The sequence below is a fragment of the Aulonocara stuartgranti genome (assembly GCF_965226115.1).
Source record: "Aulonocara stuartgranti genome assembly, chromosome: 6".
NCBI lineage: Eukaryota > Metazoa > Chordata > Actinopteri > Cichliformes > Cichlidae > Aulonocara > Aulonocara stuartgranti.
The window spans coordinates 33,624,905-33,638,498 of record NC_138944.1 but is presented as its reverse complement, the minus strand read 5'-3'; the positions used below and the strand labels follow the sequence as shown (position 1 = coordinate 33,638,498).

General features: G+C 42.7%; 1 protein-coding gene across 3 annotated transcripts in view; it reads left to right on the top strand.

The window, feature by feature from the left end:
* Nucleotides 1–6,297: 6,297 nt before the first annotated feature.
* The window catches only part of mgat3b (beta-1,4-mannosyl-glycoprotein 4-beta-N-acetylglucosaminyltransferase b), a 64,088-nt gene continuing 56,791 nt past the window's right edge, over nt 6,298–13,594 (top strand). For 2 of the 3 annotated variants that reach the window (XM_082535075.1, XM_082535072.1), the window contains exon 1: nt 11,760–12,550. Coding sequence is in view for 1 of the 3 variants with exons in the window: in XM_082535070.1 (XP_082391196.1) it covers nt 6,329–6,448 (120 nt within the window). In the remaining 2 variants the exon portion in view is untranslated. Of the gene's footprint in view, nt 6,449–11,759; nt 12,551–13,594 lie in introns of those variants that run through there. The other variant, XM_082535070.1, reaches the window with a different exon arrangement.

Here is a 13,594-nt window from a genome sequence, read left to right as displayed (position 1 = left end):
CTGGATGGGACCATATGGTGCTCTAGAACTGAGCACTGGTAACAAGCTAGATATTGTATCTGACCTCAGAACAGTTGTCTGCTTGGCCTGAGTCCATTTTAAATGAGCTTTGGCCCAGAGAAGACAGCAGTGTTTCTGGATCACGTTCACATATGGCTTCTCTGCCTGACAGAGATTTAACCTGCATTTGTGGTTGGCACAGTGAACTGTGTCCACAGGCAGTGACTTCTGGAAGTGTTCCTGAGCTCGTGCTAGTTTTAATGCAGTGCCGCCTGATGGCCCAAAGATCAGACATCTGGTATCGTTTTTGGCCTTGTCCCTTACACACAGAGATTTCTCAAGGTGTTCTGATTCTTGTGATGATATTATGTACTATAAATCATGAGATACTAAAAATCCTCACAGGTTGACGATCATCTGAAATCTTTTTCTCAAGATGATGCAAATGCAGGTGAACCTCTGCCTCTCTAAGACTCTTTGTACCAAACAGTGTTTCTGACCTGTTGGCAAATAACCAAATTAGCTGTAAAATATTCCTCCAAGCTTTTTACTCTCACTTTGACGTTTGTTGCCCAACCTTTTTAACCTTTTTGCTGCAATCAATTTAAACTAAGCTAATAGAGTTTTTTTTAGATATATATAAAAGGTTGTTTTTCCTCAGTTCAAACATTTAATTTGTTTTCTGTGTTCTGTGGTTAATAAAAATACTGGTTTATGAGATTTGCTAAACATTGCTTTCTGTTATTGTTTACATTACAGACAGTATCCCAACTTTTTGGGTTTGTGTGTGTATATATGCACATTTTTAAAATGCAGGATACACGAGTTTCTGATAATGAGGCCCCTGTATGTGTAAGTTACTGACAACTGTTGCTAACAACCAAAGCTCTTTAGCATCAGCCATGAGCACATTTAGTGGTGATGTATTTTAAGACACGCTTTACGTATGAGAAATAGGTAAGCTGGACCATAATTACAGTTTTGAGTCTCGGATACGAAGTGTGGGCCGCTCCATCAACATGACAAGGAACAGGAAGATCCCTGACTCTCCAGCAGCTTCGTGGGACATTGATAGATGGTGGGCATAGTGACTGTAGAAGCAGCACACTGTGCTCGCAGTGCATTGAAGTAAACACTGATGTGCAGCGGTGTGATGGGTAAGGCTGGGGAGGATCTAGAAGAAGAGCTTAGTGAGATTAGTGGAGTAAATGGAGCCATCCATAAAAGTCAAACTGAGCCATTGCTCTTTGCTTTATTGTCCCGTGTCGCCATGATGTCAGACTAAACAATAAGACGTTGCTTGCAAACCTGAAAGTTTAAAATTAAAATGTTCATCTTAATCCAACACTGTTGGAAATCTTTTTTTTCTCTCCATCTGCTTTGTATTTCAGGATATACAGACACTTGGCTGACTGCAACTCTGTGTGCCTCTGATTTCCTGTTTTACAAAATTACTTTTAGAGAGCAGGAGGGGCTCTTCGAGCCGAGAAAAGCTTCACATTCTTTCACATATTCTGTCAGTGTCAGATGTACAAATATGCAAACTGTAACTGCGCGGCACTCTGGGGTACTGAGACCGTGAACCCTTTCCCAGAGAGTCTTACCTAATAGCTGAAAATTCTCCAGCTAGGAGACTTGAAATGTCTTAACGTTGTGTCGTTGTGCGAGTCTGATAGAATTAAAAACGTTAGTACATTTATCATCATGCAGCTTATTTTGCACAGCCCCCCTTCTTGGAAGTCAGGATGTTATCTCTGCCTAAATTAACTTCACACTGTTATGAAGCTCTAATTGGTTTAATCAGAGAAGTGATTAGAACACGAAGAAGCAATAAATGGAAGAAGAATCGTGTCGCATTAAACCCTCAAGTCACAAGTTCAAACTGTACCGCAGCAGAGTGCTCGGTATCAAAGCCAACGCAGGAATGTTGCTAATTGCTCGTTTAAAAGCTCATTTTCATGGAAATGTAAAAAGTTCAAGCTGGCAATGAGACTTCTAAATGATCTTCACTGCACTCTGCTTGAAGCCTCTGTTTGTTCTTATGGATGCACTTTGAAAGCTTTGCTCACATAGCAGTCAACAAATATCTGCTCAGCTTTCCATTCACGTCGATCAAAGCCCCAAAAGTCCTGTAGGAGGGTCCGGTTTTATGTGTATAAAGCCAAATCACATCAACAGTCGCCTCAAGGGCAGCCATGTGCCACGACTGGTTTGGGTCCTCGTCAGAGAGGTGATTCGGACGCTAACATTAAATGAAATCCTGACTGGAGGGGCCATATCAGTGCAAAACTAAGCAGGTGTACACGCCTCGCTAATGAAGTGCTGACTGACTTTAGGAACTCTTTAACAAATATTATTTACTTCCATGTTAAATATAGTTATACAGCTGCCATACCTATTGTATGAAAAGTGTTTTGGCTTTGACTAGTGAGTAGTTAAATATAAACTCACTGGCCAATGTTGGATCAGACCAAGCATCAGAAAAAAAGTGATTTAAGTGATTTTGCATCTGACATGGTTGTTGGTGCCAGAGTCTGAGTATTTCAGGAACTGGGATTTCCAATCACAGCTGTATCTAGAGTTTACAGAGAATAGTAAATAATTCTGGAAATATGCAGCAAGGGGCATTTCTCTTAGTAAGAATGTTTTGTTGATGGCAGAGGTCAGAGGAGAATAGCTAGAGAGGAAGGAACAGTAACTCAAATGACCACTTTTTACAACAGCTGAAGACCACAACCCGGTGGCAATTACATAGCATCAACTCAGTGCATTTATACATGTAGAGCAGCAGAAAACTGGCGCTACGATTCACACAGCCTCACCAAAATTGAACAACAGATCAGAAAAATGTCGTCTGGTCTTATGAGTCTCCTGAGCTGCTGCAACCCTCAGATATCAGGAGCAGAATTAGGTGTAAATAACATAAAGGCATTAATCCAGCCTGTTTTGTATCAGTAATTCAGGCTGTAATGGTCTGGGGGATATTTTCGTGGTACACTGTGGGCCTCTTAATGCTACATCATTTGAACATCACAGCCTATCTGAGTGTTGCTACTGACCATCTTCTGATGGCTGCTTTCAGCAGGATAACACACCGTTGTCACAAAGCTCAAATCATCTCTGAGTGGTTTCTTAAACATGACGCTGAGTTCACTGTGCTCAAATGACCTCCACAATCACCATATCCCAGTACAACAGAGCACCGATGGGATGGAACAGGAGATTCACATCTGCAGCAACTGTGTGATCCTATCATGTCAATATGGATGAAAGTCTCTAAGAGATGTTTCCAGGACTGTTTCCAAGAACCGAGGCAGTTCTGAAGGCACTAGTGAGGTGCACCTAATGAAGTGGCCATTTCTTCTTCCTATCATATATCTCTGACAAAAAAAGTGGTTTTCTAAATTTATGTATAAGGTTACAACAAAGACCCACTTCATGAATTCATATCTGACTAATGGTCACATGTCAAATTCCTGTAACACAACCTTCTGGTCCGCAGGTTTTTACACGCCGTTATAGATTAGAAAACAAGCTTTCCCGATTCACCACTTAAAATTATGAATCAAACCGCAGACATATATTGATTATGTACATTGATTACTTTGCAGCCAACCTTTAAAACTCTTGCTTTGTCTTCCAGATGATTCTTACACTCCCTGTACTTGCACATTTTAATTTGTTAATGCTAATAAAGTTATTGATTTTCTTCGCCGGAGGAGTGCATGCTGATATCTTTGGTGGGGAAAAAAAAACTTGCATGCTTTTTCTGAATAATTTTCCTCTTCTTGGATCTTGTTTTTCTTCCATCTTCAATCACAATTAGCTCAGCGAATGTAATCCAAACAAATTTCAGTTTCTTTGTGGATCTCAATAGATTCCTCGTGTGGACTTTCGGACTCTGGACGAGCTTCATTCTTCATTTCATGCCATGAGTGTTATTGGCATTTTGCTACTTTACTATACAATCAACCATTTTTATTTATTTTTTGAATGTCAGACCCACATCACAGTGCATACTGTGTCCCTTTTGCTGCCGCTGCTTTGCTGAAGAAGCAACGTACTGTGTCGTGTAAAATATGACCGACTGTGTTGTTTGATGCGGTTGCAGGATGAGCCAGATGTAGGCATGTGTGGCCTTGGAGGATGACAGCTGTTCCTTTCTGAAATAATTCATCCACTTTTTTCTCAGCATATATAAGCAATATTTGTCTGCTTTAGTGACCCAAGGTTAGCTCCTTGTTGTCGAGTTTCTAATGTCTAGGTCTTAGCCCAGCTGTACCTGTGAGTCTTGGGGTGACAGTAGCAGGGTCTCATACACCCATGTTTTATTAATTGTCGACTATAATAGAACAAATTTGTCAAATTTTTCATTTGATGGTGGGCCAAATTGTTGAAAGTTAACCCCAGGACTCTTCTAGTCCAAAGCCATGCTTTTATATGAGATGCAGCATGTGGTTTTGTTATTGTCTTGCTTAAGACTTCACAAGGCCCACCCTGTAAGAGACATTATCTGGATGGGAGCAAATGTTGCTCTAAAACCTGTTTATGCCTTTCAGCAATGATGGTGCCTTTCCAGATATACAAGCTGATGGAAGCGTTTCAGAACTGACCTCGGATAACAAGCCCAATTTCCATGTTCCCAGGAAATAATTTCACAATTTATTCATCTAACTAGAGTTTTCCCCTTTGCTTCAGTCCATTTTAGATGAGCTTTGGCCCAGAGGAGACAGCGGGGTTACTGCATCGTATTAACATAGGGCTGCTTCTTTGCATCACAGAGCTTTAACCTTGTGGTGGCACCACAAACTTTGTCACAGAATAATGCCTGTTTTTACAAAGATCACAGGCAGAGATCGTATTTTGGCACTATTTGTCTCTTTCACAGAGATTTCTCCACATTCTGTGAATCTTTTGGTGATATTATGTATTGCAGATGATATTCAGTGTCTTCACTTGCAGAAGAAATATGTCCCACCCTTTGTAGAGAGTTTTGAACAGAGGTGAACCTCTTCCCATCTTTACTTCTGAGAAACTGTCCTTCTCTTAGATGCTCTTTTTATACCCAATCATGTGATTGACTAAGAACCTAATTACGCTTGTGTAGCAACATTAAAGCCAGAGAGCAGCAGAATGTGCGGACGCTTAAGAAAGCGAAGAGAAATCGATGTTTCAAAGCTGAATTCTATTAAAGTTTATAAAAATGCTTTTAAAGGCACAGAAACCTTATTAAGGAAACGCATAACGTGTTAAAACACAGATGTACATGAACAGATGGTGTAACCAGACCTCGTTTTAATCTGTAGTTAAATCAACTTTAAACTATGAAGCAGCAGGTCACAAAAAACAGGAAAAACTTGTAGAACATTGAGCCATGATTCATCATTGTCAACACCTTGTTTCTATTGAAAGCTCTGTGTGTAAAAAGTGGAGCCAGTGAGGAAACGACTGTAGTCTGCATTCTTTTTTATACCAAGAGGGAGGCGATTCCTCTGGATAATAAAGAAAAAGGTTTTATAGACATTTATGGTAAAACAAGCCTTTGACTCCCTTTTTATGAGGTAAGGTAGGCAAGTCAGTCATTTCTGCACTGGCTCCATTTTTCCCTCCATCCTTTACATACAGAGCTTTTGGAGGTTTATTCTTTTTAAACTGTCAGTGTGAACAGGTGTCTGCATACAAGTTTTACTTCAAGTAGTCTCAGCAATTCGACATAAAGATATGTGCAGTGCTTACGCAGTTATCTTAAAAACAAACCTTTTCAAGATCATCTGATAAAAGTCAGTCAAAAGTGCTGTAAAAAAAAAACAAGGTGTTGACATGTTTTTGAGTCAAAATACGTGACAATCGATAGTTTTGTGTTATTTTTGTGTTGTTGTTTTTATGATTCCTGCAGCAGTAGCTTAACGTTGATTTAACTACAGATAAAAATGAGGTCAGGCTACCCCATCTGTTCAAAAACAGAGTACTGTAAAATTAAATGAAGTTAAGAGGCAAACCCTGGTTATAGTGTGAGTCGGTTGATAACCATTAACCATTGTGCAGTAGATCAAATATGTTTTCAACCCTCTTCTTTCTGTAATTCAGCATTTAAAAAAAAATAGAAGAGCAGTAACTGTCACCACAGCACATCATACCGTGTCCTCAGGTTTTGTTAACATTCTCAGGCATGGTGTTAAACAGTGACTTGATAGACCATCACCACGTGGGTGTGTTTAGGGCGTAAGCAAAACCACTGGAGTGTAATATTTGCTGTACTTTGTGACCAAGGAGATTGCAGAATGCTGTGTTTGTTCAGCCCACGCTCACCTGATACTTCTCACCTTTAATGGAAGAGCTCATTACCTGCCTGGAAAAAAAAAAAAAGAGAGCACAACAGACAGGACGCTGTCTACCTGATCCTGGACCGCTGACTGTGGCTGCGAGAGGCAGGAGAAAACTGGGAAAGGTAAACATGCACCACTTTAATATTTAAAAACGCCGCAAACTGAAATATCTATGTGGAGGAAAAGCGGAGAGCTGTTAGTCCGTGTGTTTAAAAAGATGCAGCCGTGACAGCACGTCTGCCACTATTTTGATAGCGTGAGAAAGTTCTGTGGTTTTTATTCTGTCAAGCGTTTTGAAATGCTTCCTGTGTGCTGTAATGAAGTCTGACACTTTTGTCTCTCAGAGTAAACGACACAGCAAAACCTGCTCGTTCAGAGTGTGCTGATGAACACAAAGGGGGAAAAAGTCACTGGAAGTATGGAAGAGCAGAAATTAGTCCTCAGTTTCTCTTTCCGCCCTTTTGTCTCCCCACTCGTAACGTTTCCCTCGTAATCAAACAGCCCCGAGCAATAGTGATAAGCAAGCGCAGGAAGCGTTTCCCAGTCAGCAGTAATCTCCTACACATTGAACACATTACAAATCCACCTACAGATGACTGACTTCCAGGTTTTACGGGACCCTAACCACACCCTGGCTCCATGAAAAAAACAGAAGCAATTAAATGCTTCTCTTCCTGTCTCATAAAGCATTGATCTTTCCCTTGTATTTGGTTTACACACTATATCCGTCTGGAAAGTCCAGTGCTCTCGCTCTGTCTCCATATCCAGATTCCTGTCGCCCTAAAATTGTATCCAAGGAAAACTTGGAACAAAGGTGTCATCTGAGAAGAGTCTTTTGCTGAATATTTTATCCTGTGTGTGTTGCCTTGGGTGCAGACATTCTAGGAAACTTCTGTGAAAATGAGATGCGTGTTGAGAACTGGATCTTTGTTTGTCCCGTTTCTTTTAAACTGAGACTTTTCTGGCTTTTCTATATTTACAGAGACTGTTTTGTTCCAGTTTCATGAACCGTTTAAATCTGCTGGTATAAAGGTGTGATTGTGTTCTGGATGTGAGATGGAGATTAAATGACTATCTGGTTCACCCGGTAGATTTTCCTCTGGAAAGGCACGCTGGTGTTTCTCCTGTTCTGTGCTCATGTTAGAGCCCTGAACGCGTTCTGTTACATGCAGAACTTCCTAACATCGACCAGGATAGCAGTGACCTGGTTTGGTTCAGACTTCTCACTTATTTTCGGAAAGCTGAAAGGAATTATTAACAACTATAAGGCCAAAAGATAACATCTCATAGTTCCTGAAAACACTTGTTTCATTCATGGCTTAAAACAGAGCCTAACCCTAACCATACCAGTTTTTCTAGCGACTTGCAGAAAGTAACCAGGTTAACACAGTTTTGCTGATGTTACATGGTAAGGCACAAGGGTCAAGACATATATATGTTTTTCCAGAGACAGTTTTAGTGCAGTGAGCATAAAATAATCCCTGAAATCAGCCAACGTACCCATGATTGACCCAGATGAATCAGAGGGTGTAGCTTTGGGTACTTTAACAGAAGCTATGACCCCGACAGCAGAGTGACAGTATGTGTCAGATCTGCTTTGGCTCTAGCTATCATTAAAAGCATCTTCATAATCCTGCTTCGTGAGACAGGACAGACTTCTGGTGTGAGCCATAAAAAAAAAAAGTGTCGCACTCAGACTGCTGACAGGCTGATATCAATATTTAAAGTGCAGACACAGTGTAGGTCTCTAACCCCCCTCCCCCCACCCCACAGTGGCTGCTGATTGCTCAGAGGGCGAACAAAGTGAGGCTTTGAGGTTGAAGATCTCAGGCTGTTATGAGGGATGTTACGCTCTAGGGGGCTTAGCATCCAGCTGTATTTACTGTATCACTAATAAGCAGAGATGTTGCCAACTTCACTGGCTTACTGATACAGACACTTGTTAAAAAGCAATGGATCACAGGCTATTTAAAATCTGAACCATATCACAGCTGCCAAATAATGAGCATCTAGACTCCTTGAGCTCCCTCGAGACCCGAGTCTCAGAAAAAGGGACTCAAGTGTAACCTGAAACTAAAATGGAAACGGGTGAATTCACACAAAGTTGGGGAGATATGTAAATCCTTTGTTACACCTGCTAGCGCCAGGCAGATGTACAAAGGATGAAATACTAGCTGACTTTAGATCTCTCAGGTGTTCCTTTCAAAAACCCTGGACTAAATTTGTGAAGGACAGCGGGCTTTGTTTATCCACATGAAGTAGAAACCAGAGGGCAGCTTCTGATGCTTGACAGCATCGGTTTGTATAAAAACGTTTGCGTGATCAACTCATTGAGCCTCTTATTATTGTAACTCACAGCTTCGATTGCTGTAAGGCATCTACACACCGGACGTGTAAGATTCATGAGAAAATTCATGGGTTCAAAATGTTTTTCTGACTCACCTGTTGTTAATGCAGCTGTTTACACCCACTGAGTAAACGTTTCCAATTTTTCACATGCAAATAAAAAGATCTGACCAATCAGATCACTGCAATCTGGCAGTGACTGGCAACAAGTGGACTCATAGATCAAAGTGCGCACTGCTACTTATATAGACACAAAATAATACTGTTTTACCAGGCGCTGCTCTCTGGACAATCAGCTCTCTACCTGCTCTGGTGCTAACTCTGATAACAACATCTCAAACTACCTCACTGACATTCTGATTTACGTCTCTTTCTAAACGCGCTCGGCGTGTGAAGGTCTTTAGGCTACAGATCTACATTGAAGCGATGGCGGTCTCGGGTACTGAGGCAAACTTGTGCAACGTGAGCTTGTAATGTGCACATTAGGTGCATTAGGAATCACTTCCCCTGTTTCTGTCAGTCTTGAAAAGAACAAGCAGAGATGTTCTTTCTTCTTTAAGCAAGAGGCTTTCGGGCCTGGTCTCACTGCATGACTTCAGTGAAACCCTGAGTTAAGTTAAGCAATGTGACAAAGAGGAACATTCACCCCTCGGAGGTTGTTTCCTTTTAAGGGTCGGTGCAGTTTATTGTTCCAGTTTATTCAAGCATGCATAGCCACAAATAGCATGAATAGTCCTCCACCCTTTGCCACAGGCAGGAGGAGGACACAAGTTGGTAGACATGTTAGAACAATAACCAGCTTATTACAGATAGCCATTAATTTTTGCTAGATTAACTCTTACGCTTCACACTGTGTGCATGCAGGAATTTGACTTTTTCTCCAAAAAAACATTTGTGTTTGTTTGAGATTTACTTTGGTAAGCTAATTAAACCAATGGAAACTTTAGATATTTTATTTTTTTATTAGTTTTAAATTCTTTCTCTGATTTATTTATTTATTTATTTATTTTGCATGTAATGCGTCTTAATAGAGACGTGGGGATAAGGGAGGGGCTCGACGTGCAACGCTTGTCCACACTTGTTCGGTACCAGAGCCATGATGTTAGTAAAGTACAAACTATGAAGACTGTAGCTGACGATAACAATGGAGATACAGACTCACACTTTGTGTGCTTATTCTGACTACATCTGTCATTTCTTGGTGCAGAATAACTCAGGATGAACCAACTTTAGCTTCTGCCTGGACTCTCTTGCGTGGCACAGAGTAATCACAAAACCAGATAGACATGCTTTTGTTACATACTAGCGTAGAACATAATCGTGTCATTTAAAAAAATGTTAATGATACACAAATGTGTTTGCACACTCCAGCTCTCAGCAGATGCTAAACATTGCATTTGTTTGCCTGCTGATAGTCATGGTAGCAGACACTCTCTCCTCCTACCTACGCTCATATCCTGAGTGTAATTCATTTGCCATAAAGGGATAAAGAAACATAATCAGCACACTTACATTAAATCTGACCTGAAGCATCATTATTAAAGGGATTTTTAGAAAAAGAAATACATCGTCCCACGCCTTCAGCTCTTCCTCGTTTACTGCATACATCAAATTTGAAGTTTTGAAGTCTGCATATGTGCAAGCTGTGGCGTATAGAGGACCCAGATACAGGACGCAGAACACTAAATCAGAAGTGAGCCTTTGTTGTAGCTGATAAATATACCCCAAAAAAAAAAAATACACAAAGTCTACATAATATCTAAACATTGCCAAAACAAAGAAAAAACAAACAAGAAGACCAACAGAAATGTGCAATCTAAACAGGCAGAATGAGCACAGAGGCAACGATCAGCCAGAAGAAAGGAAGAGCACGACAAACACATGGGGAAGGGAATTCAGGATGCACGCACGCACACATGCTAAACACACGAAACACAGGTGCATGCAATGAGCAACAGGTGGAAGGAATGAGGGAATCAGGGGCCAGACAGGAAGTACCAGTAACAGTAACCTCCAAAATAAAACAGGAAGCCAACAAAAGAGACTGATAGAATAACTTTGGAGACAAAGAGGGACAATTGGAAGCAATGGGGAGATTGCTGCTACTCCTTCTACTACTACTAATAGTAAACATTATAATAATAAAAGGCAGTAGGATTAGAAATGAAAAGAAAACAAGCCAGGGCGAAGGCAGGAATTAAAAAAACAGAGTAGGAATAGTTACGGATTAAAAATGGTGTGTGTGTGTGTGTGTGTGTGTGTGTGTGTGTGTGTGTGTAAAGGCAGGTGACACTGGGCAGTGTAGTGTATATGTGTTGGATTTGTTTGGGAAAGGTGCAGGTTTACATCCAGCTCTGCACTTAATGGTGCCTAAAGAGCCAAATATGGATTTGTCATAGCAGCAAAGCGGCCGTTCAGCTATCTAAACACATGTGTAATGGATAGTATTATACTGAACTGGGCCATCATTTTAACCCGCTCATGACTGAAAATCACATGTTATTACTTTAAAAAAATACTAAAACTGAGAGAAAAATTCCCTGTGTTCCACTTTTTCCACTATTTACACATAACCAGCTCCTAGTTCAATAACACTGAACGAATATAAGAGCTGCACCGTTTGCGTTTAACTGAAGGGCAACATTGCCCGAGGTGAGCTCCGAGTTACAACCTGCTGTTTCTCTGGCGCCCCCTTCAGGACATACATCACATTGCCTGACAGCAGTCGGTGTGTGTGTCTCCTCACACTGTATCCAACAACAGGGTCTGGTGTGCCTCACGGGGTCCCTGCTATATGGACATACAGTTTTCTTGCAGTTCTGCAGAAAAAAAGGGGGTGGGGTGTCTTAAATACAGGCAGCGTTTACAGGCGAGCTCTGCGTGGATCACAGGTGAGGTCACAGCAATAACAGTCTTATATGTTCCAGCCGCTGCACGGTCATATCTCATTTTTCAAATCTCATGATGGGCGCCCCCTCCGTCCCGCTGATAAGCAGCATAACGGGGGGAGGAGCTCTCTCCTCACGGGGCTCCTCCTTCCGCTCCCTTAGTTTTCTTCCACTTGCTCCCCCCAACGCCACCCACCCCCCCTACACACACACACACGCACGCACGCACACTCATCTGCACCTCCTCCTGCTCTTCGCAGCTCCGATCGAGAGGAATAGAGGGCAGATTATGAGAATATACGTGAACGCCGAGGAGTAGCGGGGGTTCTTCTCCTCCTGTGAGCGGAAAAGGCGTCGCGGAGGACGGGAGAGAGAGGGACGCATCGTGGACAGAGACCGAGGAGACGGAGGGAGGAGGCGACAGCGGCTCGTAAACACGACGGAAAACGGCAATCAGCGCGGCAGAAAGCAGCTATCACCCCCTCTATCTCCCGCCTGGCACCACCAGCACCATCGACACTAGTGACACCCCCGAGTCCCTTCGCATCATTCCGTCTCCATCCTATTTTTGTACGTTATTGCTGTTTGGCTTTTGCTTTCCGTGCCTCTGCTGTGAGTATCTGTGGGGCGAACCGCTGCTCGTGTCTGTCGGAGGAGCAGCATCAGGGGCTGAGCTAGGAGAGGAGGCTGTGAGCCATCACCCATAGGATCCCCCCGCCCACCCCCAGTCGGGTCCAGCTTGGGACGATTATCTGCACATCCGATCCGGCGGATAAAGGAAAAAAACAAAAACAGCGAAGGCGAGATAACCGCACAGTAACCCGCCTTCAGCAGAGTGAGAGAGAGAGACCCCGGCCCCAGTTATCAGCCAGTCTCCAGCATCACCGATGCGATGGCATAGTGGCTTCTGCAGTGCAACCGACAGGCTCGACTCCGATCAGCAGGGCTCTCATCCACCATGACCCTCTGAAAGACATCCGGCACAGATGGGTAAGAGATGCTCCACTCTTTTTTTTTTCTTTCCTGTTGTCTTTTCCCTTTATGTTGATTCCGGGATGTGGAGGTTGGGCGGGGAGTGTGCAGGGGTGGGGTGGGCAGGGGCAGGTTGTGACGTGTAGAAGACCCCTGCCATTGCACTGAGCCCAGGGTATAAGACTGCAATGTAAGAAGGTGTGTTTGTGCCCGAGTCAGGTTGTGGAAGTTGCTGAAAACAGAAGAAGACAGGAGCAGATGTGTAGACATGATTGTTCCTTACTGGGTTCATTGGAAATGTTTTGTCCTGTGTATGTTAGACTTGATGTTCAAGCACCATGACAGGCTAGTCTGCTGGCCATTCTGGGCACTGGAAGGAGATGCGAAATATGTGCAGAGATGTATCAGCCTCAAAGAAGCAGCGATACAAGATGCTAAAGACTAAAGCTGAGGCTAATCGTGCTCATGTTTCACGTCACTCAGTGGGTTGACGGTGCACTGGAACTTTAAGGTTTTGGCATTTGATTCTCATTAAGATACATCCATTAGATTCCCAACAGTACTCTTCTTCAGGCTGTCTAAATTGTGAGGTAAAGATCGGGCAGCATAACGGAAGGAACCAATTGGCAATCAGCTGGCAACAGAAGAACTCCTCTTAACAGGAAGAATGAGAGCAGAACCTCCGTAGAGGCTAATTTCAGCCGTTTCAAACACCTGAAACGATGGAAGCCGTGAGTCTTGTCACCGCTGCTCACAGCTCAGCGTAAAGTTCTCCCAGCACATGACCTTAGAGGTCTGAATCATCCTTTTCCAAGCAGCTGACTTCTGTTTGCGACAGCTGAGGCCTTCACTGAATAACTCTACTTTCCATGTCTCGTCAAAGTGAAACCAAAACCAGAACACAACCTCTGCTAGCTGAATTCTTTTCTAATTTCCCACAGGAGTGAGTCTGCTGCTCCCTGACTGGTGCTTTGGGATATCCAACCCTGCTGCGGTGGGGGTGCGAGTACTACGGGGTTGAATAAGCTGATCCACCATTGAGCAGGCTTTGCGTGAGCTTGA